Source organism: Astatotilapia calliptera, chromosome 7 (assembly GCF_900246225.1).
Source record: "Astatotilapia calliptera chromosome 7, fAstCal1.2, whole genome shotgun sequence".
Lineage (NCBI taxonomy): Eukaryota > Metazoa > Chordata > Actinopteri > Cichliformes > Cichlidae > Astatotilapia > Astatotilapia calliptera.
Window position 1 is genome coordinate 2731312 of NC_039308.1, and position 26235 is coordinate 2757546.

At 42.8% G+C, this 26235-nt stretch overlaps 1 protein-coding gene across 3 annotated transcripts in view; it reads left to right on the plus strand.

Annotated features, from left to right (window-relative positions):
* The window catches only part of plcg2 (phospholipase C, gamma 2), a 54822-nt gene that overhangs the window by 19809 nt on the left and 8778 nt on the right, over window positions 1-26235 (plus strand). For all 3 annotated transcript variants that reach the window (XM_026172484.1, XM_026172483.1, XM_026172485.1), the window contains exons 5-26: window positions 303-350; window positions 1138-1222; window positions 1342-1422; window positions 1516-1559; window positions 1660-1732; window positions 7341-7442; window positions 7715-7833; window positions 7947-8032; window positions 9013-9130; window positions 9391-9559; window positions 9648-9743; window positions 10150-10236; window positions 10678-10847; window positions 13110-13310; window positions 15667-15789; window positions 16079-16259; window positions 16894-16962; window positions 17062-17171; window positions 19511-19607; window positions 19702-19774; window positions 20024-20196; window positions 23131-23233. In XM_026172484.1, coding sequence (XP_026028269.1) covers window positions 303-350; window positions 1138-1222; window positions 1342-1422; window positions 1516-1559; window positions 1660-1732; window positions 7341-7442; window positions 7715-7833; window positions 7947-8032; window positions 9013-9130; window positions 9391-9559; window positions 9648-9743; window positions 10150-10236; window positions 10678-10847; window positions 13110-13310; window positions 15667-15789; window positions 16079-16259; window positions 16894-16962; window positions 17062-17171; window positions 19511-19607; window positions 19702-19774; window positions 20024-20196; window positions 23131-23233 — 2408 coding nt within the window. The remainder of the gene's footprint in view (window positions 1-302; window positions 351-1137; window positions 1223-1341; window positions 1423-1515; window positions 1560-1659; window positions 1733-7340; window positions 7443-7714; window positions 7834-7946; window positions 8033-9012; window positions 9131-9390; window positions 9560-9647; window positions 9744-10149; window positions 10237-10677; window positions 10848-13109; window positions 13311-15666; window positions 15790-16078; window positions 16260-16893; window positions 16963-17061; window positions 17172-19510; window positions 19608-19701; window positions 19775-20023; window positions 20197-23130; window positions 23234-26235) is intronic.

Genomic DNA, 26235 nt, shown 5'->3' on the forward strand with positions numbered 1-26235 from the left:
TAACAAAGCGGGCTTTAAAAGTAAAAATGTGAACTGTTTGAGGTCTTTGTTTTTCCATGATCTAAACATAAACTACACTTTTATCAAGTCTTTGCTTTCAAATGTTACATTATACATACTGTTAGGATGCACCTAACAATATGAGTCATGCAAACACCTACAGACACACACAGACACCCAGCTGTGTTTCCATGACTTAACAGGACACACACACACACACACACACACACACACACACTTCCATAGTTATTTGTGGCTGTGCTGCTCTGATCATTGCTCTCTCTGTGTTATTGCCCCTCCAGCTGGCTGAGGAAGCAGATGTATTCTGTTAATCAGACCAAGACAAACAGGTATGCTGAATATAAAGATTACCTACTAACTGTTTAGTTTATGATACTTACTAATATTTCTTTTTTTTTTACAAAATAAATCCAGTGGTTTTACCAGTGTGCTGCAGCCCCGATCTCTGGTCCCACCAGCACTAGCGCCTGTTTGCCTTCAGCCACCTGCTGTGTTTAATATGGATTCTTTAAAAATGAACAGAAGCTAAATATTCCAGCTGGCTATATTTAACATGTAGCTAGATGTCTCGAGCTGAAGAGTTAGTGAAGCAACAAACTGTGGAGAGAGCATGCTCAGTTGCTGCGACTCTGTGGTCCACGCCCTCCTGCATGCTCAGAGCGTGAAATGACTGAATGTCCAAACTGTTGTATGGAACACATAAACAGCACTTGACTGTGTTCATCATGTAACAGGATGAGAAATTAATTGGAACAAAGTTGAAATCACGGCAGGACATAAGTCTGGTAAACCTGTTCATGCTGATCCGACCCTTTAAAGTTTACCCATAATGCACTTAGCGATGCAAGCTTCTGTTACTCTGCAATGCGTCACAGATAGTACTACCCTGTGTTACTGATGCTGCGCCTTTCAACCCTGGAAACTTTAAAATTTCTTGTGGATGTAATCTGGATCTCAGAATAATTTCACATTGCATACACTTGTAAAAAAATCTGTTCTATACCTGATGTTAAGTGGGCTTTTTTCTGCACACAGGACAGTGTCTGAACATGCTATAACCAGTAATAATAAATGGTTTCCAGTCTGATCACACTGGGTTTTTTGTCTCATATCCAGCATCTCCTTGAAGGAACTGAAGGCACTGCTTCCTTTGATGAACTACAAGGCGCCGAGCTCTCGCACTTTGAAAGAAAAGTTCCAGGTATTTCCACTTTGCGGATGCATTTTTAAAAACATAGTTAAACCCCCTCAGAACACAAAACAGTCGTCTGCAGCTGCTCCCGTCAGCTTGATCACAGTTTTCATGCTCTGCTTTCGCAGGAAGTGGGCTCGAAGAAGGATCGCCTGGACTTTGAGCAGTTTCATAAATTTTATAACCTTCTCATGTTTGAGCAGAATGAGGTTTGTATGAATGAATGACATCACATAATATCACCAGACACAGGTTCTTGTTTTTGTAGCCCTTTCATTCATGCTGGGTTTGTTTTTTCTCAGATTCTTGACGAGTTCAAGAAAGAATCCTGCGCCTTCATTCTGGGGTGAGATCCCGTTTCCTCTCGTGTAAATAATAGCGATCTGATGAAGGATGCTCTGACGGCATCGTGTGAATGTGTGTTCCCTCTCTCCTCCGTCCTGCAGTAACACAGACAAACCGGATGCTTCGGCCGTTCTCCTGCACGATTTCCAACGATTTCTCATCTATCAGCAACAGGTAAACAAGCTACAAGGAATAACGAGCATGTCGGACAAGCCGTGACTATATTTAGGGTGAGGATTATGCAGGAAGCAGACACGGAGCAAACCTGGCACTCGAGGAATCCTGAGTAGAATTTGGAAACTTTGAAGGTGGAAAAGAGCCAAACAGATTAAATATAACCAATCATCAGTGTTGGGTAAGTTACTTTAAAATAGTAACTTAGTTACATTACTAGTTACTTCTCTCAAAAGTAACTCAGTTACTTCAAGTTACTCGTTACTTTCAAAGTAACTAGTTACTAGGCAAAGTAACTTTGGTTTTACTCCGAATTCTCTTGTTAATGTGTTGCTTCCATAACTTTGCAGTCTTCTAGCTTGCTTACTTGCCACAGTGCACTGTGCCACCTACCAATAGAAAGGAAAAAATAATGTGCACATTTCCACGAGAGAAATCCCACGCCTGGACCGTCATTGACTGCTGCCATGATTCTAGCCTACGTCACAGAGTCATGTGCGCCTTTTACATCCAACACAAAAACTGCAGTCGTGGTGCTGTCGATTGTACTCAGAACTCTGAAATTCTGCCTTCTGAATAGGAAGATGTAGGTAACACCAGACTGCAGATGAGCTGCTTACAGGGCTGGACTGGGACAAAAAATTGGCCCGGGGAATTTGACTAGAGACCGGCCCACCATTATAGGAAAAATCATAAAGCCTTTGAATGAAAATAAACCCTGTTGTGACAGTGATGTTCACTGTTCTGATGGTATATATGCATCAATCTATCAATCGTTTGTTGTAAGATTCAGATAATTATTTTTTAAAAGCGAGACATTTTAAATGAGAATAAGAAAGAAAAGTATTTCTTTGTGCCCCCCTTTCCCCGTTAATGCCCTACATGGACCCCTGGCAACACTTTGCTAGATCCGCACCTGCACAGTTACCAGCTGTCAGCTACCTAAAAAAGGATCCTGGTGTTATTTGTCTCTCAGAAACAGTTCATAACTTTCCCTTCAACTCATCCATGTGACCTAAAAGGTAAACCTGTTTCTCAATAGCTGATCAAGCTTGAACGTGCTGCTGTTGTTTAGCGCGACTGGTTTCCTCTTTCGGCGCAAAGTGGGCAATAAACAAACAAGAGAGCCGATCAGCTGATCATTGATCAGTTTCATGATTGAAGTAGAAACAGGAGAGAGAGAGGGTGAGAGGATGAGAGAAGAAGAGGCAGCTGTGCAGCGTAAACACAGAATAACTCCAGCTTTGTGCCTTTTCCATTGTAGCTGAATTACGGGACAAACTGTTCCTTTTCACCTCAATAAGAAACGCGTAATATTTTCTCTGAATACCAGACGGGACGGTTGGCAACTCTAATAACTTATGAACAAAATAAAGTTCAACATCATTAACTTCATAGCACCCACCCAGCTGTATAGAAACCCTGTCATGCTAGCTAGCACGCAGTACGGAAAAAGTCAGAATAACGAAAATAAACTCCACCTAAACCTGGTTCATATCTGACCCAGAGAGACTGCAGGTCATAACTTCTTACCTGAAGTTCAGTTCACACTCGGACCGGCGGCCGCCTCGGGTCTCTTTTCCTTCTGCGTCCCTTTCCCTCATCCACCTGCTGGCCTCCACCACTTGCTAATGTTACTGAATCTGTGGAAGCTCTGCGATGCCACCACACGAAGTAACGAGTAACGACCCTATCTAAATCCCAGTAACGACTAACGCGTTCCTGATTTTGGCATAATAACTAGTTACCGTGCTCGTTACCACAATAATAACGTAGTTACTGTAACGCGTTACTTAATAACGCGTTAGTCCCAACACTGCCAATCATACTGCAGCCAGCACACGTCCAGGACCAGCTGAGTGGTGGAATTCATCTTTCTTTTCACTGTCATAGCAAAGATATGGGTAAATGTACTTCTATTTATTATAATTGTAACTAGTGTGGCATTGGTTCATCTGGTGTGATGAACAGGGATACTGTACATGTCTTGATGGGTACTTAAGTGAAGCTGTAATGTGTTTACGCAGTGCACATGTGTGTGAGAACGACAGTTTGCAGGGATAAAAACGTTTAAACGTTATTTGGAGGCAAAGTCAACAAAACTTCTGAAGCTTTTAGAATTTTCTGGTGATTCTATGCATGCAGCTTTAAGTCATATTATGAATCAGACTCATGACTCCACGTGAGGCTGTAAAATAATTGCCTGGATTCATCCTAACATGCCTGCTGAGGTCTTTGCTTACAGTTACACCCACTTAAAGGACATATATGTCATCATTTGTCATGGTCCTGGGTCATCTTACCCAGAGTTTGGATTATTGAAATATTTTTCTTTTTCAATATTGTTTCATGTATTTCCTCCTTTATTTATGCCGGATACTAGTTTCCGAGTTCATTCAGACTTGAGTTCTCCCCGCTGTTCTGTCCTCTTGTGTCAGTCCTCCTGTATTAAGTTCATTCTTGTCTGTGTTCTCTCACTTCCTGTTTTATTTTGATAGTTAGCCATTCCTTGTGCTTTGCTTTCAGTTTTGCTTCCCTTGTCTTGTCCTCTCATTACTTCCTGCTGTGTTCCCCACCTGTTTCCACTTGTCTCATCACCTCTTGTTGCTCCTGGATTTTGTTTCCTGATTTCAGCCTTGACCTATTGCAGCATAACTAAGGGAGGACTCAGGGTCACCTGGTCCAGCCCTAACTATATGCTTTAGCAAAAAGGAAAGTTTGAATCTTGAAAGTAGAGATAGTGTCTTTCTCCTGAATCCAAACTGGAAGGTGGTTCCACAGAAGATGGGCCTGAAAACTGAAGGCTCTGCCTCCCATTCTACTTTTAAATACTCTAGGAACAACAAGTAGGCCTGCAGAGCGAGAGCGAAGTGCTCTAATAGGGTGGTACTATGATCAGGGGTGCACATAAGTGGTCTGCAGGTGCACATTCGCTGTCAAAATAAAAGATGCGCGCCAGATAAGAAGTTGCAACGCACGTTTGCGTACATAAGATTTTCTGGAGGAGGACAGACATTTGTTTAGAACTCCTCAAGATGTCGAAGAAGCTCCTTTAAGCAATTACTGTGGTGTTCCTCCACCTCCAAAGAAATGTCAGGAGTCCGAACCGCAAAAGAAGCACGTATTCTCGGAAAAGTGGTTGCAGGAGGTGAGCTGGCTTCAAACAAATGATGAACGCACAAAGATGTGGTGCGGAATATGCTGTGAAAATCCCACTCTAGCGGATGAAAACAGTGCCTTTTATATGGACGCAAACGCACATTGCAACTTCTTATCTGGTGCGCATCTTTTATTTTGACAGCGAATGCGCACCTACGGGCCACTTATGTGCAGCCCTGACTATGATATCAGGTCACCAGCGACTCGTCCAGGTGTAGGGGTAAGGTTGGGGTTTCTAAACGGGCACATTTTCAGAAACTAGAAAATGTTACTTTCATTTTTACTTTCATCTCGGCATTACAGATTTTCTCATTAAAAGATTTGCAGACTAGCAAAGTTTACCCCCAACAAGTCACCAGTGAGCTGGCGGATGATGGAAGGTTAGCTTATGTTCAGTTCTTATTTATAAGGAAGGGGAACAGTGATATGATATCATTCATTATTGACTTCCTCGCTGTGCAGAGAAGTTTATCTTGGTTTTGTTGCCCTGTTTTAGCCCTGCAGCTGTGCACTGAACTCGCCTCTGGTTTGATTTTTAAATGAGCTGCAGTACTTAAATCTATATGTTAGCAATATTAGCTTATTGCTAACAGAACGCACACTGAAATGTAACTCTTGTGTCGACAGTTGTATATTACAGAAATATATGTGGCTGATGAAGCTATTTTGGGCTGTACTAAAATGGTTCAGAATCGGTGTGTGTTTGATTTGGTAGATTTTATAACTGTGCATCAATTTGTTTTGTAATCTGGCTGTAACAGCAGCCACCTGAAGGCCACAGAGTGATGACCGAAGTGTCTCGCTGTCTGCCGCTGGTCTCTTTGAATGTCAGCACAGGGCTGAATGTCTCAGATGGAGCCTGCTTGGCCCCCCTGGTCAGCTTTGTCCCAAAGACAGTTTGTAGATTGCTGACTAGGTGGTTCCCAGATTCACCACAGTGCAGTCATCAACAGCTGGGACCAGTTATAGAATTTACTGTTTTTCCTTTTCTTCCTTTTCATTTATCGTGCTCTTACAGCAGAAGAGTTCAGTGTGCTCGCTGGACCGATATGCAGATTAAAAACACTCCCCTTCACACTTAAAAGGACCTAAATTAACTGTACTGTGGCCAGTGTTGTGAAGGTTACTTTTAAAATGTATTCCACTACAGATTACAGATTACATGCCCCAAAATGTATTTTGTAACATATTCTGTTACGTTACTCAATGAGAGCAATGTATTCTGAATACTTTGGATTACTTAATATATTATCATGCTTTTTGCAACTACATGAATGAACTATTGCTGTGTGATTTATTACTATTGCTGACGGTTACTCTCCATACCAACACCAACTAGATGTTTAAATCTTAATATAAATGAGTAACAGTAGGTGGACATTAGGTAAGGCTGCACTTTTTGCAGCGATCTCGTATATAAAACAGGTCCGCGGCTCCGAACTGTAGTAAAGGGACCTCTGGCTAATACGTCCGGTTCGTGTCGGGCTCGTAGCTGAAAACTAGCTTTACTTTGTTGTCTGGGTCAAGTTTGCTAGCGAGAGACAGAGAGAGGCGTTGAAAGGCTGCTTACAAACACGAACACAGTGTACAGTCGAGTCTTAACAGCTTACTTACAGCTGGGCTCGTCAGGCACTCTTCTTGGCTGCAGTGGTTATTATTATATTTACATGCTTCCAGCTCCTGGTTCTGCTCGGTGACAGCTCCTACTTTTCCTTTTTCTCCCTCCTCGCTCACAGAAACATCACGGGTCCATTCTCCCTGCAGCACGGACTACACTGCCCATCAGGCTACATTCTTTGGGCCGATGCCTGTAACACTCTGCCTATTGCCTTCATATTAAATCATTTTGTGAATAATTTTTAAAAATATTTCTTCAAGTCATTATGCGGCGTGCAACTAGGGGTGACATGGGCCGCGAGACTGAGACACAGACATTAGAGCCTCTTAATGCGTGTTTTGTGCATGGAATTACCAAAACTAGAGAGAGCAAAGCTGAACATATGAAACAGGAAAAGACTGCCGTGCAATCCATTTATCAGAATCAGAATACTTTATTGATCCCTGGGGGAAATTATTTATTTCAACAAAGTAACTGAATACCACCTTTTCAAACAGTAACTCTAACAGAATACAGTTACTCATATTTTGCATTTTAAATACGTAAGGGCGGTACATTTATTCCGTTAGTCGCCACTGACTGTGGTGCGGTTACTTAATTTACACTCTATCTAAAGCAAGCCATGTAGTTCCCCTCCTCTCTCTAAAGTCTGCTAAGGCTTTCATCTGATTTCCTCATATACAGAGAGCAGCATGTTTATGGATTTCCTCTTTCGCTGACATCACACAGCTCTGGGACTAGAAAAAAAGTGTTTGAAATGAACCGTCGCAGTCTGATGTGTGATTTTTAGTTATTTATTTATTTATTTATTTTGGCCCTTTCATCCATCAGGAAACTTGGGCCAATGATCTGAACCAAGTCAGAGAGCTGATGACAACCTTTATTGATGACACCATGAGAAAAACCAATGACCCGGAGTTCACCGTGAGCGAGGTATTCAGCACCAACATGAGTGGACACCATCTTCCTTCTTCTGCACCAAGTTTGACAATCGATGCTAAAACTGAGTTTTGACAGGAATGCAGTTGTGTTAAAAAACTTGCTCGAAATTCTGATCAACAGAAAGCAGTCTTTAAGTTTTTGGAGTGTTTAAGTGAATACACAATCATCCCGTAGCAGTTCTACAGCGTTGTGGAGTCTGCAGGGGCGGGGCTGGGGGAACGGGTTAGATTACTCTGAAATCTGAAGCGTTTCTCCTCTTCCAGTTCCTCGGCTTCCTGTTTTCCAAGGAGAATTGTATTTGGGATGAGAAGTTCTCAGACATCAGCAACGTGGACATGAACAACCCTTTGTCGCATTACTGGGTCAACTCCTCACACAACACGTCAGTTTGACTCCGTCACACATACTAATGATGCTCAGTAATATTTCCACATACTGTTGGTTTAAATGTCTCTATGTGTGAAAGATAAAATGTCTCCTGTTGCTCTTCAACAGCTACCTGACAGGTGATCAGATTCGCAGCGAGTCGTCCACAGAGGCTTATGTCCGCTGTCTGCGTCTGGGATGCCGCTGCGTCGAATGTTAGTATCAAACTCCCGGCGTGTGCTGCACCCGAATGACGCCACTGTTCGGGCCCGGCATTAGCATGCATCCTGAGTGATTCTGTTGCAAGTGGACAGCTCAAAGACGGTGACGAAGGAAGGAAGCAAGCAGTGACGTCTGATCATTCAAACCAACGTCTCAGCGTAATCTGGGCTGACTGGGCTACGGCCGCATGCTTTTACCAGCGTGTGTAGATGTGTCCTGAGCAAGGCTGCCGATTTTAATACAATGTCCAAGTGTAAAAGACACTAACAAGTATTGAATAGTCGATAAAGTCTTTTGTACGCCTTACAGACCAGCGAGCCAGCTCTAACACTCAGTAATGCTCCTGCCCCAATATCTCATTCATCAAATATGCTTCCAAAAAAAAAAACGAAAGAAAGTTGGCTGGTGCAGGTCAGAGCGACTGCTGGGGTCTCCACGTGTTTGCCCAAAAACTCGCGGTTAACGTCACAGTCTCTAAGTTGTCGGTTCTCTCTAAGTGCACGGCTGCTGATTACACATTTGATCTTTGAAAATGGAAACTCTGTGCATGCTAGTTTGTATCAAAGTGAGCAAGAAGTGATCGCAGGCCCTCGTCGAGATGTGAGAGCAGAACTTTGATTTTGAGCTGTCCACTTTTGATTGGCTCCCTCAAGACACATGTTAATGTAGGCAGAACAAAAATCAGTGACTGAAATAAGATTTATTTTAACTCTTGTCTGTCTTATATGGTTTCTAACATATAAATTAACCACCCTGTCCACTCGATGTTTTGGGGCTTTTCAGCTTAATTTGGCCAAACTCTTATTTAATGCTTAGTAACGTTTGACGTAAATGTCACAGAACCACAGTTGATTGCTTTAACTTTGGACATGACTCATACCATTACATGTAAAACAAGAGTTTTTAATAAGAGGTTTTTTTGCTCACTCAGTGTGTTCACAGTGTCTCTTTGTGTGTTACTGAATGCAAACAGTGGACTGCTGGGAGGGCCCCGGGGAGCCAATCATTTACCATGGCTGGAGCAGGACGACGAAGATCAAGTTTGAGGATGTGGTCAGAGCGATAAACGAGCACGCGTTTGTCACCTCAGAGTAAGAATCAAAACAACCAGACGTGTTACTCAAAAAATGCTGCCTTTGACTGCTGTTAGATCTGAATATAAGCTGATGATGGATCCAGATAAATCAACATTGCAGTTCTGTGAATTCAAAGATCTGAGCTAAACTGCAGAAGCAGCGATTCAATGTGATGATTTAAGAACTTTTTGTCAGCCTCTTAATTCATTGGGAAGGATTCTGTTTTTTCATTGGACCATTCAGAACATCTCGGTAACCACGTCTCGTTGTCTCAGGTTCCCGGTGATTCTGTCCATAGAGGAGCACTGCCCTGTAGATCAGCAGCGTCAGATGGCTCGTACTTTCAGAGAAGTATTTGGAGACAAACTGCTGATCGAACCCGTGGAGCACCTGGCCGAGCAGCTGCCTTCACCCACGCAGCTGAAGGGCAAGATCATACTCAAGGTAATGTGGTCTGAGCGCATCCGCGCGTCAGTGGAAACGATTTGTCATAATTCCTGAAAACGGTGCTCTCCTTGTTTTCTTTGAGCAGCACAAGAAGATCAACATGGAGGGAGGATTCACCGTCAAGGATGTTAGAAAGGGACAGAAAGAAGGAGACCTGGAGATCTGGGACCCTGTAGATCAGGTATTACCCCACATATCAGTGTGTGCCATTGATGAGAGAGGTTTGAGGTTCTGAGATTAAATGTGTTCAGTTATGTCATTTAAATGTAGCTAAATCCAGTCAAATCCAATGAATTTCTCTGGATTCAGGGCTGACGGTTCTTGCCACTTTTTGCCTCTATTATGATAATATAGTGTTAAACAGCTGCGTTAGTACTGTAGCGTAACAAACGGACTCGTGTCTGCGCTATGCTGGGTGCTCATGTGCGTCTGCAATTTTTTGTCATCTCTCTGTAATTCATTGACCTCACTGAGCGAAAGCAGCGCCCGACGCTTTGTGTCCCTGTTGCTCTTTGAAAAGCTTCCTGAACAAGTGGCATGTTTTGCATGGGAAGGTGGAAATGTAAATGTTCATTTCTCTTTGTCAGCGCTGGAACAAGCACTACTGTGTGATCTCTGACGACAAGCTGTACTATGCAGAAGAGTACGAGGATGAGGAAGAGGATCCCAGGAAGGTAAAAACCAAAGTTTAGTAGCAAACTTCAAATATCAGGTTTATGCATCTTTTTTGGACATGTGGTGCAATGAGCTGTAAAGAAGCGAAAAGGGGATGTTGAATGATGTTGAATGATGTCTTATATTATATTAGATTAGTTATTATTTCCAAAGTACAACGATACTAAAGTGAAAGTACTAAGTATATGGTTTTAAAACAGAAAAATAGCTCCTCCTGATTCATTTGATTCTTGTTACTCTTGTAATAAAAAATAGCATTTTATGATTATAGATGACTAAGCTCGAGTTTATTGTAATATTCATCTTGTGATAATTTCACTCGTCATTAGTGAGAAATGCTGGAGCCCTAACCCTGACTCCTTCAGCTCCAAGTTATTAACAGAACTTTTACAATAATTTAGAAAAGTGTTGATAGAACTTTTGTTTTTGTGACGTTTCAGTATCAGGACCTTCACTGCTCGGAGCCGTGGTTCCACGGTCGCATGAAGGAAGGCAGGCAGATGGCCGAGCGGCTGATCCAAGATTACTGCAAAGAGACCAGCGGACGAGACGGCACCTTCTTGGTCCGACAGAGCGATACCTTCGTTACAGACTATACGCTCTCCTTCTGGTACAGTGTCCCATGTTTTTTTTCATCAGATTTACACACCAGCACTAATTTCTGTTTGTCCTTCCCCCTCTGTGTTCGCTTTCTAAGGGTGGGACCTTGGCGTCATGTAGTATAGGAAACGAGAAGGGCGAGAGATTTGAGAATGGGGCTCAGAAAAATGTAAAGTTTGCTCTGCTGTGAGAATGTGTCTTGTAGTGTGTGCTATACTACTATCTGACCATCACATCTCCTACTCCATGGTGGAAAGCACAGATGCTGTGTGGGATTTTTAAGAAATATTAAGAAATTATATAAAAATGTGCACTATATAAAACAGTCAGTAAATCAACAATAACTAAACACTGAAATACACAATAAAGATAAGCCTGAAGAATTTCTTCCTGTTTAGGGCTCATAGGAGGCATCTGTGTTCAGTAGTTTTTGCACTTAAACAACCTTCCTCGAGGTTTCTGTGCTCATTAATGATGAATAGGAATATTGACTTTATACAACATAACTAATGACCTTACCCACTAAATGATTTCCACTAATAAAATCATCATTTACATGAAGGAATATGAAAAACAGAAAATTCAAATTTTCCCACTTTAGTTAAAATAGGATTGTTGATTATCTGCAGTAATTTGTTTGCCAGCAGTGAGATCACACATCCCTGTCCTTCCATGCGCTTTCACAGAGGTGGGTTTCAAAGCGGCTTGCAGAGGCAACAGCAGTTGTTAGCAGGCTAAAGCAGTTTAACTGGCACACTCTATATCAGCTGCCAGGATAGCTAACTGAGCTTAGCTTCACGCTGTGTTCAATTTGTGTGGTTCAACAAGGATCTATTATTATTTTTATTCTTGTACTTAATCTACCTTTCCTCAATTTAAAGTTTAATGTAATGTGACATTAATGTAAGGCACTGAAATCATCCTCTGTGTGAAAGAAGCAGTTTTAGCTGATTGGCTGCGCTTCACAAATGGAAGGTTTGAACAGCAAATGGGCGGGGCTTCTGTGCTCACAGCCAGAGCTGTGTGCCTTAGATAGATGATGCTGGAGAGATCCTCTCTATCATACATAACCAAGAGTAAAAATAAAGTGTCTACTTCCTGGTGTGTCACAGTTTGCATTAAAGCTGCACCTAAATTTAAACCAGAGAGGAAAGGAAAGAACAAAATGAGAGCGTAGTTGAAAAGCTGGTGGTAATGTCTATAAAAACCCAACAAAAGGGTGAAACATCCAGGGAATGAAATTCCAACAAAATTCCTCAGCTTGAGGATAATGAGGGAAAACTCACAGCAGTGAAAACAGACCATCCAACAGAGACCACGGGGAAGACTGGAAACACACAATAATAATGGATTGCATTTATATAGCGCTTTTCGAGACCCTCAAAGCGCTGTACAATTCCACTATTCATTCACACACTGGTGAAGGCAGCTACAGTTGTAGCCACAGCTGCCCTGACAGAAGCGAGGCTGCCATATCGCGCCATCACCAGTAGGCGTTAGGTGAAGTGTCTTGCCCAAGGACACAACGACTGAGACTGTCCGAGCCAGGGCTCGAACCGGCAACCTTCCGGTTACAAGACGAACTGCCAACTCTTGAGCCACGATCGTCCCACACACACTCTGTAGTGGGGATTGAACACAGGAGTTTGGAGACACAAATGAAACTGTTAAGGACAACGAGACAACAGGAAACCAACAATAGCCATAACTGAAACAAGGAAACGCTGAAACATGAATGAACTTCTAGAGGAGGAACATGGAAAAGGGAAACGCGTAGGAGATAACTACAAATAACTACAAATACAAGAACCAAAAAACACAACGGACTGAAGTCATTCCTAGAAAATCACGACGTAAACAGAAACCAGACACAAACCAGACTCAGTAATTTAATAAGGAAATAAGGTCAGTAGAACAATAACGAAATAAAAACTGTAATCCAAACGTTACACTTTTGAACAGAAAATACAAACTGAGGGCGCCGGTTCAGCTCGGTGGGATAAGCAGCCGGTCTGGGCTCCAATACGACCCTCAGCCCTTTGTTGGATGTCTCTCCTGTCAGGCTTCACTGCATCTATCAAAATAAGGCCGAAAACACGTTTAAACTCAAATGGAAACTCGGACTAGAATATATTCAATTTGAATTCAGTTAGGGTTAGAAGCTGAATAGGTCAGCTGTAAACACTTTGGTAGCTTCATGTTTCTGCTACACTGGAGAAGAAAGCTTGATGTCGATGTCATCATTTCGGTCATTTGTTTGCACGTGTTTCAGGCGAAGCGGGAGGGTGCAGCACTGTCGCATTCGCTCCGTCACAGAGGGCGGACACACCTCCTTCTACATGACGGCAAACCTGCACTTTCCCAGCGTGTACGCCCTGATCCAGCACTACAGAGACAACCCACTGCGCTGCCAGGACTTTGAGCTGCGCCTCACCGATGCCGTACCAAAACCCGACTCACATCTGCAAGAAGGGTTTGTTCCACAGTGCTAAAATGCATCACAGACATCACAGGGTGCTGAATCATTTTGCAGTGTGATGAGAAATAACGAGTTAATCATTCACAACTTCTCAGCTTATAATAAAAAACCAAACCCTTGTTTGATGCAGGGCTCCACATCGATGTCCAGTTTTAGTTGTGTTACTGTAGCTAAGCTTACATCTCACATTCAGTCCCACACACATATGCATAGCTTCTGTTTCTCACTTTCACACTTTCACACATGCACACCCACGGACGGGTAGTCACTGCCCTCTCACTTCTTTCAGCCTTTTTTTTAAGAGCATGGAAGAAAGAAAACTCCTGTTTCTGTCAAAGCCAAGCCATCATCTGATAAACAGACATGCCGCATAAATAGAATAGAATTCAACTTTATTGTCATTGCACATGTCACAAGTCCAGGCAACGAAATGCAGTTTGCATCCATCCAGAAGTGCTTTAGCCATGAGATAGATACATTAACAATTTCCTATCACTATAAGTATGTACAGGCTATGAACAGGATCTAAATATGAAACTATACAGAAATATGAACTATGCAATTTATAAACAGTTGTAGAATTAAAATGATCGTATTGTACAGAATGATTATTTATACAGCATTTACAGTAGTGCAGTTAAGATACAGCGGGGAAAATAAGTATTTGACACATCAGCATTTTTATCAGTAAGGGGATTTCCAAGTGGACTATTGACACAACATTTCCACCAGATGTTGCCATCAAGCCAAATATTGAAGTCATACAATCAAATCAGAACATATAAGTATACAAGTTAAACCATAATAAATAAAGTGAAATGACACAGGGAATAAGTATTGAACACACTTTATTCAATACTTTGTAGAAAAGCCTTTGTTGGTGATTACAGCTTCTAGACGCCTCTTGTATGGATAGACCAGTCGTCTGCATTGCTCAGGAGTGATTCTGGCCCATTCTTCCACACAAACGGTCTTTAAATCTTGAAGGTTCCTTGGGCCTCTTTTATGAACTTTAATCTTCAGTTCTCTCCATAGATTTTCTATGGGATTTAGGTCAGGTGATTGACTGGGCCATTCAAGCAACTTGATTTTCTTTCTTTGAAACCACTTCATTGTTTCCTTGGCCTTGTGTTTGGGATCATTGTCTTGCTGAAATGTCCACCCTCTTTTCATTTTTAGCTTCCTGGTAGATGGCAGCAGATTTTTATCCAGAATGTCCCGGTACATCTCTCCATTCATCCTGCCTTCAATAATATGAAGTCTGCCAGTACCCCTTGCTGAAAAGCAGCCCCAAACCATGATGCTTCCACCCCCAAACTTGACTGTTGGTATGGTGTTCTTGGGGTGGTGAGCAGTGCCATTTCTTCTCCAAACATGGTGTGTAGAATGACTGCCAAAAAGTTCAATTTTGCTTTCATCTGACCATACTATAGTCGTCCAATAATCCACAGGCTTCTCCAAATGCTGTTGCGCAAATTTTAACCGAGCCTTGACATGCTTTTTGTTCAGCAATGGAGTCTTGCGTGGTGAGCGTGCATGGATGCCATGGCGGTTCAGTGCATTGCTTATAGTTTTCTTTGAAACAACAGTACCTGCTGATGCAAGGTCTTCCTGAAGTTCTGTCCGAGTGGTTCTTGGCTCTTGGAGAACCCTCCTGATTATTCTTTGGACTCCTCGGACAGGGATCTTGCGTGGAGCACCTGATCGTGGCAGGTTTATGGTGAACTGATGCACTTTCCATTTCCGGATAATGGCCCCCACAGTGCTCACAGGAACATTCAGCATTCTGGAAATGCACCTATAACCATTCCCATCAAAATGCTTTTCAACGATAAGATTACGAAGATCTTGAGAGAGTTCTTTGCTTTTACCCATCATGAAGTCTTTCCTGTGTGCCTTCTGGGTAATGAGGAGCCTTTATAGGCCATCAATTAGGACTAAAGCAGCTGATATCAATTAGTACTGATAGGGGACAGGATTTCTCTATCAATACTGACAGATTTCAGGTGATCTCCTGGCTTTCTATGTCATTTTGCCCCTTGTTATCTCCATGTATTCAATACTTATTCCCTGTGTCATTTCACTTTATTTATTGTGGTTTAACTTGTATACTTATATGTTCTGATTTGTTTGTATGACGTCAATATTTGGCTTGATGGCAACATCTGGTGGAAATGTTGTGTCAATGGTCCACTTGGAAATCCCCTTACTGATAAAAATGCTGATGTGTCAAATACTTATTTTCCCCGCTGTAAGTGAGATATGTGGATAATTTCTACAGAGGCTATATAAAGTGCTAGTGGTTGTGAATGTGTAAGGGTGTAACCCTCCTTGTGTTTGTGTGGAGCAGGTGGTTCTACAGTAACCTGAGCAGAGGTCAGGCAGAGGATTACCTAATGAGGATTCCCAGAGATGGAGCCTTTCTCATTCGGCAGAGAGAAGGAGAACCAGACTCCTTTGCCATCACATTCAGGTACCGTGCCAAAGGAAATTCAACAAATGTGTCTCCACTGAAATGTGTCATTTCATAAAGGGTGAAATAAAGTTGATGACCCCTCATTATGTAACTGTAATCTCCATAAAAACTTTCCATTAATTCAGACACTGATCCATTAGTGACAAAGTTGGGCTAAAATGTGTGTTTTCCAACCTAAATCTGATGATCGGGGTGACAGAGCCAGAACACACTGCCACCGTGAGCATCTGCATAACGGGTTTAGTACTGCAAACATAACTATTTGTTATCAACTTCTGTCATTCAGAGGTGACGGTAAGGTGAAACACTGCCGCATCCAGAAGGAGGGCAACATGTATCTGCTGGGCACCACTACGGAGTTCGAGAGCCTCGTGGAGCTGGTCAACTACTTTAGGAAGAAACCGCTGTATCGCAAGATTAAGCTACGTTACCCGGTCACGCCCGAGCTGGTCGACCGCTTCAGCACAGTGAGTTTCAAGAGATTCTGCCACTGTTGCAATAAGTTTGTGGAAACTAGTGAATCATTTGCGCTTGAGAAACAGGTAATTATGGTAGCCCCAAGAGTTCAAACACACTAACAGCTAGAAAACTCAAGGAAACTCACTGTTTTTGGTTTTTGCAATAATGCAACGGAACAGCTGCGGACGTGACAAGCTAAGAGTAAATGGCTGTTAGCAAACATGTCTCTGCAGTATTTTATGAATCGTGTGATTAAAACACTCATTACCTTGCATCTTTGTCTGCAGTGTTACATCCTCACTGCGTGCGACTCCGGAGACTGTGCTTGTCCTCTCTGAGCTACCATAGAATTTTCTAAAAAAAACAAAACACACACAAATAAAAGGAGAAACAAAAATCAGTATTTGATCACTTATTGTATTTACTGCCATGTTAGTTGTAGAGTTCCTGCTCGTCTCTGACTGTAAATTAGGAAAGTTTGTGGCAAAGCCAGTAAATTCCTCAGTGTCAAAATACATGGTGATCAGTCTGAGGAAGGTTTATCATTTTAAACTCAGAACATTTACTGTACAGTTTACTACAGAACATTTCAGGTCAGTGTCAGGTCATGATATCCTCCTAACAGTGCGCTGTGTTTCACAGGAGAAGAACTGTGCCTCTTTATATGATGTGAAGACGTATGTGGAGCCCAATGAGATCGAGCCCTCGCTGGTGTGTATGCAGTCAGATTTGGTCATGTGGTGTGTTGTCGAGTATTCTTTGATTATCGTTCCTTTAACGTTCTCAATTCTATGTGTTTGTCTCCTTTAGCCTAAAAATACTGTCAAGGCATTATACAGCTACCAGGCGAGGAGGCCAGATGAGCTGAGCTTTCAACAAGGAGCTTTGATACACAACGTGTCCAAAGAGGCTGATGGATGGTGAGTCCACACGCAAGTTTGTGTCTTTGCATGTACGTGGTTGGCATGGCCACGGACTGATTTAGTGACACAGATGTGGAGAAGGCCCTCCGCCCTCAACAGTAGAGATCGGACTCCAATTAGAAGTGACATGAAGTGGCTTTTTGTCTTTGCTGATGTATCTTAATGTAACAACTTTGTGTTGATTTTTAGCTAGTTTGTGTATTTCTTTGGGCATCTTGGTGTCTTCTTATTTCTGTCTTTTTGTGCTTTTTTTCTTGTTGTGTCTGTTTTAGATGTTTTGTGTCTCATTGTAGCGCATTTGGTCTATTTGTGGTATTTACCAATGTTCCCCCTAAGCTGCGCGCGTGCACAATTGTGCACTGCTGGCACGGTCTCTGCGCACAAAATCTGTGTTGCGCACAAAAATAATCTGACCTGAATTGAAATTAAAATTAAAACTTTAACAATTCTGTTTTGCAGTGTTAGTCAGTGAGTGACTGGCTGCTCCCGTATGGGATTAGAACGATGCCGCCTTATCCCACAGCCAATGATGCGATTCACATTCGTATATGTTTGGTTTTCTTCCTGAATACTGTCGTTGGTTATATTTACTGCGTGAAGAAACGGTAAAAACGGCGTTTTATAAGGAAAACGCTCGAAAGCGTGAGAGCAAAAACAACACCAAACCCCTCCCCCTGCCCTTTCCTATTGGTGGAAAAATGTACCATGTCGACCAATCAAAAAATGATATGGCAACATGGCATTTAGATGTTTAGGGAGGGGGAAGTTGGGGAGTGACGGCGTGTTTGAGACGTGAGAGATTTGCGACGTTTAGCGCAAATCTTGTGTAGTTAGTGTGTAGTTAGTGTGTAGTGTGGTCAATAGTTTTGTTGTGTGTGTCAGAGCAATGAGGAAACTGCTGAATGTTACAGGTGTTACAGCAGTGACACATCTCCTGTTGTCAGGCCTGCAGGTATCAGGCTGTTGTTCTCCTTTATCTCATAGTGTGTGTGTGTGTGGGGGGGTGGGGGGTTGTTTTTTTTGATTGAATTTACCAATGAAATGATTCTAACAGTTACTTCAAACCCTCAGTAACCCTTACATAAACATGGCTAATTGCAAACACGGGACTTTTCACATCAACTTACACAGAAGTATCATTAAGGACAGCAACTTTATTATTTAGACTCTTTCTCTCCTACTGAGCTCTAAACTAACTTTAATAATGAACTCTGAGTCTGTTAGACTCCACGTCTTACCGTTAGTGCTTTTAAATTTGATTAGTTTGACTTTATTAACAGACTACATACAAACGGACTTTCAGGGTGGATGTAATAAAATAATTAGAAAGCCATTTCTTGGTGCAGCTGTCTCGTAATTAGAGACCAATCTTTAAGTAACGATCTCCTTCTGCTGGCCTCTGACAGTGGACTTGTCTGTGTGCTTCTATTGTTAGATCTGAGTCCTCGGTGCAGCATTTGATGCTGCTGACTGATTATTACACAGTGTAGAAGACATCATCAAAATGTATTGTGCTGGCTTGAATAGTGTTTAGCTGACAGATTCCAATGCGTTCATGAGTCTTCCTCACTCGCAGAAGTTATGTGTCAGACATGAGCTACATGGACTGCTGTAATTCCTTTATTCTCATGTTGTTTTGAAGGTTGTCAGAAAAGCCTTTAGTTGCTCCAAAATACTGACAGGGACTAAAAATAGAGCCCATATATTTTCTATATTGGCTTTTCTTCACTGGTTCCCTGTTGAATGCAGAACTTAAAATTCTTCTCCTGACAAACAAAGGCTTGAAAGATCAGGGCCCATCATATTTTAAAGATCTTAGCACCTTATTGTCTTAACAGAGCACAATGTTCTAAGACTGCACATATTAAACAAATATGTAGGACTGCTTTCTTCCACTTGCACAGTATCTCTAAAATTAGAACCATCCTGTCTCAGAGTGACGTAAGATCCTTCTCATCACATACAAGGTCTTGAATATTCAGGCCCCGTCTTATCTTAAAGACTTCGTCGTACCGTATCACTCCATTAGAGCACTTCCCTCTCACACTGCGGGCTTACTTGTGGCTCTGGTGACCCTCAATCCTCCCTTTTCTGCGCTGCACAGCACTGAGTGATGCACTGAGTGTTTCTTGTTCAGTCTGCTGGAGGTTTCTTCCTGTTAAAAGGGATTTTTTCCCCTTCCCACGGTCACCAAAGTGCTGCTCATAGGGGGGTCGTCTGGTTTTGTAAGCTCTTTGCCTCACAGTATAAAGCACCTTGAGGCGACTGTTGTTGTGAGTTGGTGCAATATAAATCAAACTAAATTGAACTGAAGTGACTCATTCTGCTCATTACAGGTGCAGAGGAGACCACGGTGGCAAGTTACAGTTATTCTTTCCTGCTAACTACGTGGAGCCAGTGTCCAGCAACACCGAACCTGTCATCAGAGTGCAGGTAAAGATTAGAAGTCAGGTCAGAGTTCAACTGTACTGTATCTGTGTGGAAAGTGACTGAAAACGACCTCTATTTGTGATGTCTGCTAAAACAGGAAATGGAAGATAACCCACTAGGTGAACTATGTCAGGGCGTCGTGGACATCTCCAAATGCAACATTCAAAACTGTGAGTACTCGTTATCTTGGTGTGTCACACAGTCACAATGGAAAAGCACAGTTAATATACATTACACAGCAGCGTCGTCCAGTTTAGTTCAGTCCTGAGCATTTTTCTGTGGCTTTAACTCAGTTTGGACTAAATGTGTCATTACTGCGTTAGGGTTTGTATACACGTCGACTAAATCCTGATTCCTCAAAGTTTGCACAAAGTTTGGGAGTCAAACATCACTGGGCCTCTCTGTCTTCCTTTTTGTAGTGAAGAATGGTAAATACGGGAAGCCCCACGCAGTGACCTTGCAGGACCAGGATGAAGACAGTCTGCAGTTTGACTTGACTGCTGGTTCTCTGGAAGAGCTGTTTGAATGGTACAAGGTGGCATGGGACATTATTCAGAGAACGGCGAACCAGCAGTACAGCAAGGATCAACAGGTGAGTGCGATATGCTTCTGTGGAAGCAGAGCCCGCATCATAAAACCTGTTGGGATGCGATTGCTGGAGGTTGCAGCAAAACCAGCAGCAACCACAGACTTTGGTCACCTGCTGATTGCCATGGTTGCCTGTAGATTGCATGGAAGACATCAACTTGTATGCAAACAGTTGGAAACTAACCACCAAGCGTTAGTGAAACTGGAAAAACTGCAGCACAAAACAGAACGTTTGCATCCAAAGTTCTGCCTTTAATGCTGAAACCAACCAATGCAAATCTCACTGGTGATGGGAGGAATCTGCCCGCGACCAAAGCAATCACAAGCAGGTCTTTGGTGCAGCAGTGTATGCATCTTTGCAACCAACCCGTCCCTAGCAACTGGGGTGTCAACCAATGTTCTCTAGGCTTGTGTGAATGTGACTTTAACACTAGGAAGGCCCAGAGCCCAGCCATTTGGCTTTTCTACCTTTAAAACCCGGAGAGCAGCCAAATGGCTGGTAGGCTTTTAGCTAAGCTTTAGCTTCAGGCAAGTGGAAGCTAAATTGGCTAGTCATTCATATGTAAATTGGGTTGTTACCTGGGAATTCTGGAGGGAGGGGAGTGGGGGTGTGTGGATGAGGGGGTGGGGGAGCTGCTAAAAGCGGTGAGCTTCCTTTTGTTTCATCTTGATGCATTCTCAATCATCCAGGGAAATAAATCTCCAAAAGTCACCAACTTGGAGTGTTTCAGTTTGCCATCTTAGGGAGAAATCAACACACATGGGTGTATGTCCTTTGTTGCTGAGATTTATTGATAAAAACAGTACAAAAAATCAACCATTTGTACACATTTTTACAAATAATTATAAAAAGTGAGTGAGTACATTTCAACATTTTCAGCAATCACTCACAATCCTGGCACTGCCATGGTATCTGTAGTCTGCATTTACCACATGTGTATCTGTTGCAGTGAACACATCGCACAGTGGCATGATTGTTCTTGCAATTGTGTTTGACCTGACACATGGCTCTTTTTCCAGGGCTCGGTGTGGAGGGTTGTGTCAAAGGCAACTGTTCTTTTCTTGCCTTCTTCGCAGCTACATGAGAGTGAGCTAACTCCCTTGCAAGCTCCACCAGGAAGTCCACCCGTCTTTCCTTCGTCCCGGAGCATGCTTGATACAGCACATGTGCATTCAGTGCTGCCATGTCAATCATGTTATAAAACACGGCAACTGGCCAGCGCCGTGTTCCTCTGCGGACAGTGTACTCCCGAACCATCTGGTCCATCTGGACCATCTGGGTTTTGTGCCTCGCCCCGCGCTGAAACACAAAAACGTGCTCCCCAGGATGGAAGCTGGCTCCAGCAGGTTTGTGAGGACCTCAGAGCTCAGCTTCAGGGCCTGCAGGGGGATGTCTGATCACAGCTACAGCTGCAGTTATTATATGATATAGCTGTTTACAACTAACATTTAAACTCTCCATTCCTTCAACCTCTGCTGCCACGCTGACGGCGTATGCGGCCAAACGGAAGAAGACAGTCTATATTCTTAGCAGCATGCACGGCGTGGTTCAGACTGATAACACTACCAAAAGGAAGCCAAACACTGTCACCCTTTACAACAAAACAAAGTGTGGCGTGGATGTGATGGACCAGATGGTTCGGGAGTACACTGTCCGCAGAGGAACACGGCGCTGGCCAGTTGCCGTGTTTTATAACATGATTGACATGGCAGCACTGAATGCACATGTGCTGTATCAAGCATGCTCCGGGACGAAGGAAAGACGGGTGGACTTCCTGGTGGAGCTTGCAAGGGAGTTAGCTCACTCTCATGTAGCTGCGAAGAAGGCAAGAAAAGAACAGTTGCCTTTGACACAACCCTCCACACCGAGCCCTGGAAAAAGAGCCATGTGTCAGGTCAAACACAATTGCAAGAACAATCATGCCACTGTGCGATGTGTTCACTGCAACAGATACACATGTGGTAAATGCAGACTACAGATACCATGGCAGTGCCAGGATTGTGAGTGATTGCTGAAAATGTTGAAATGTACTCACTCACTTTTTATAATTATTTGTAAAAATGTGTACAAATGGTTGATTTTTTGTACTGTTTTTATCAATAAATCTCAGCAACAAAGGACATACACCCATGTGTGTTGATTTCTCCCTAAGATGGCAAACTGAAACACTCCAAGTTGGTGACTTTTGGAGATTTGTTTCCCTGGATGATTGAGAATGCATCAAGATGAAACAAAAGGAAGCTCACCGCTTTTAGCAGCTCCCCCACCCCCTCATCCCCACACCCCCACTCCCCTCCCTCCAGAATTCCCAGGTAACAACCCAATTTACATATGAATGACTAGCCAATTTAGCTTCCACTTGCCTGAAGCTAAAGCTTAGCTAAAAGCCTACCAGCCATTTGGCTGGTGGCGGGTTTTAAAGGTAGAAAGGTAGAAGCCTGGGACTGCCAGTGTTAAACGAGATACAAAGTGACTACAAGTGAATACAAAGTTACTTACTAACAACTACAACGACAAAAACTGCTACAGTGAGACACAAAATGCTCCGTTCAGTCAGTGGGGCTGGTTCTACTGGTGCTCTCTTCCTGTTAAAAGAGAGTTCTTCTTTCCCACCGTCACAAAGTGCTTGCTCACAGAGGATCATGTGGTATCTTATCTGATACCACAGATACGATGTAGGGCAATTTAAGACAAATGTTGTTGTAATTTGAAATCATTTAAAAATATACAAAATTAATGTAAAAACTAATAACTGAAGAAACTATAACTGCAAAGAAATGATGTAAAAGAGCATCATCTGTGTGAGCTTACGGGAAGGTTGTGTATTGACCGAAGCAAAGTGCAAGATGCAAAACCACATCGGCGTCTATATTCATAGGTGGTCTGTCCACATTACAGTGCAAACAGGAAGTGACTTGTTTTTCTGTTCGATATCAGATGAAACAACAGGTGGAAGTGGAGAAGAAGGCAGTGGTCGCCACGGAGATGTCGGAGGTGGTGGTCTACTGTCAGCCACGCAGCAAAGAGAAGGACCGCTTTGGTAAATACGTGTCAACTCACATGTCTAATGCAGACAGGCTGCGCTTGAAGCTTTTGCACGCTGCTTTAAAATGAAACCTTGCCTCACTTATTTAATCTGAGGTTAAGAATCGAAATCATTGGTGAATGCGGTGTTACCTTTGTAACTCCATGTCACAGTAAGATGAATTCAAGCTTTGTGTTTGAATCGCTTTTCTCCAGACCTCCAGTTATAAAAGCAACGTAGTTATTGTACAAAGTGTAAAATAAAACCACAAATACTCACACCCAGCCTTGCAGGATTAAAAAAGCATGTTTAAAGCCGGCAATGACAAACTGTCTAGCTTGCAACAACATTGTCCTGATCGGTGGATTTATTGATAACTCATCTGTTTAGTAAATGTCACTGATTGACTTTGGTGTGCCACAGGGTGCTCATAACTGTAAAAGTGCCTGACCGCTGCTAATCGGGGTTACTGTGTTTGGTGTGCTGGGCCTGTTATGTAGGCCACACACGGCAAACAGAGGGAGGTGACCTTTACGGGGCCAGCTGCCAAATTTCAATCAGGTATCATTTTTACCTTTTATAGGTGCAGTCTCTGTGGTGTCTCAATGAATAAGCAGATACCTTCTTCTTCATTTCTGACTTTTAGATGTTATTTTTTATGTTAGTTGGCGTCTAAACTTCCTTTCAATGACACAATTTTAAAAATATAATTGCAGTCACAAAAGCGTTTAGATGCTTTTACTCAAGAGCTGGTCCCATCCTGAAATGCACGTCCGTGACTCCTGTAACTACACAGTTTCTAACATTGATTTAAATGAGTCCTTCTAGCCGAGGAATTATTTGAGCTGAGGAAACTCGTCGTGTTCAGCCACAGGTTGTTGTACAAACAGGATGTGACCAAGAGGAAAGATCTAAAGACAGACGGTTTCCTGTGATGCACTGTCTCAATCTGGAAATAGATGCTAAAACTACATTCGCACCACAATTGATTTCTGTAGGTTCAGAATGACTCGGTGACATTTCCAAATAACAGATCTGCAATATCAGCTTCTAAACCAAATAAGCATCTGAAGGGAAAAAACGCGGTTAAATCTGAAAGCGTCTATAAACCTTTATCACTAGCATCCCCAGGCTTCTACCTTTCTACCTATAAAACCCGGAGAGCAGTCAAATGGTGGAAGTGGAAGCTAAATTGGCTAGTCATTCATATGTATATTAGGCTGTTAAGTAGGAATTCTGGAGGGAGGGGAGTGGGGGTGGGGGAGTGGAGTGTTTCAGTTTGCCATCTTGGGGAGAAATCAACACACATGGGTGTATGTCCTTTGTTGCTGACATTTATTGATAAAAACAGTACAAAAAACCAACCATTTGTACACATATTTACAAATAATTCAACATTTTCAGCAATCACTCACAATCCTGGCACTGCCATGGTATCTGTAGTCTGCATTTACCACATGTGTATCTTTTGCAGCGAACACATCGCACAGTGGCATGATTGTTCTTGCATCTGTATTTGACCTGACACATGGCTCTTTTTCCAGGGTTAGGTATGGAGGGTTCTGCCCGAAGCAACTGATCTTTTCTTGCCTTCTTCGCAGCTACATGAGAGTGAGCCAACTCTCTTGCAAGCGCCACCAGGAAGTCCACCCGTCTTTCCTTCGTCCCGGTGCATGCTTGATACAGCACATGTGCATTCAGTGCTGCCATGTCAATCATGTTATAAAACACGGCGACTGGCCAGTCGCCGTGTTCCTTTGCGGACAGTGTACTCCCGAACCATCTGGTCCATCACATCCACGCCACACTTTGTTTTGTTGTAAAGGGTGACAGTGTTTGGCTTCCTTTTGGTGGTGTTATCAGTCTGAACCACGCCGTGCATGCTGCTAAGAATATAGACTGTCTTCTTCCGTTTGGCCACATACGCCGTCAGCGTGGCAGCAGAGGTTGAAAACACCTAAGAAATAAGATAAATTGTTATTTCCATAGCACTTTTACACACAATGAAACACATAAACATAGAACCACAAAAGACCTGCAACATACCTGAGTGGTGAATTCATTGCGATCTGTGTGTCTAGTGGATTGAGGAATTTCCCTGCGAATCCTGTTGACTGTGCCGAGGATGGTGGTTTTCCGTCCAAGAAGTTTTTGCGCAAGTGAAAGCGATGTGAAGAAATTGTCCGTGGTAACATTTCTGCCCTTGTCTAGGAATGGTTCCATCAGCCTCATTACTACATTTTCAGAAAGTCTCTCCCCAGTGGGACGATTGGGGTCCTTGCCAAGATATGGGAAGACATTGCAAATGTACTTGGATTTTAGGTCCATCAAAGACTCGGTGCTGTTTCCTGCAGTATATTGCAAGTAAACCTGACAAGTTTGGGATCAAGTTTTGGGTGGCCTGCGACCTAAAATCCAAGTACATTTGCAATGTCTTCCCATATCTTGGCAAGGACCCCAGTCGTCCCACTGGGGAGAGACTTTCTGAAAATGTAGTAATGAGGCTGATGGAACCATTCCTAGACAAGGGCAGAAATGTTACCACGGACAATTTCTTCACATCGCTTTCACTTGCGCAAAAACTTCTTGGACGGAAAACCACCATCCTCGGCACAGTCAACAGGATTCGCAGGGAAATTCCTCAATCCACTAGACAGACAGATCGCAATGTATTCACCACTCAGGTATGTTGCAGGTCTTTTGTGGTTCTATGTTTATGTGTTTCATTGTGTGTAAAAGGGCTATGAAAATAACAATTTATCTTATTTCTTAGGTGTTTTCAACCTCTGCTTCCACGCTGACGGCGTATGCAGCCAAACGGAAGAAGACAGTCTATATTCTTAGCAGCATGCACAGCGTGGTTCAGACTGATAACACCACCAAAAGGAAGCCAAACACTGTCACCCTTTACAACAAAACAAAGTGTGGCGTGGATGTGATGGACCAGATGGTTCGGGAGTACACTGTCCGCAAAGGAACACGGCGCTGGCCAGTCGCCGTGTTTTATAACATGATTG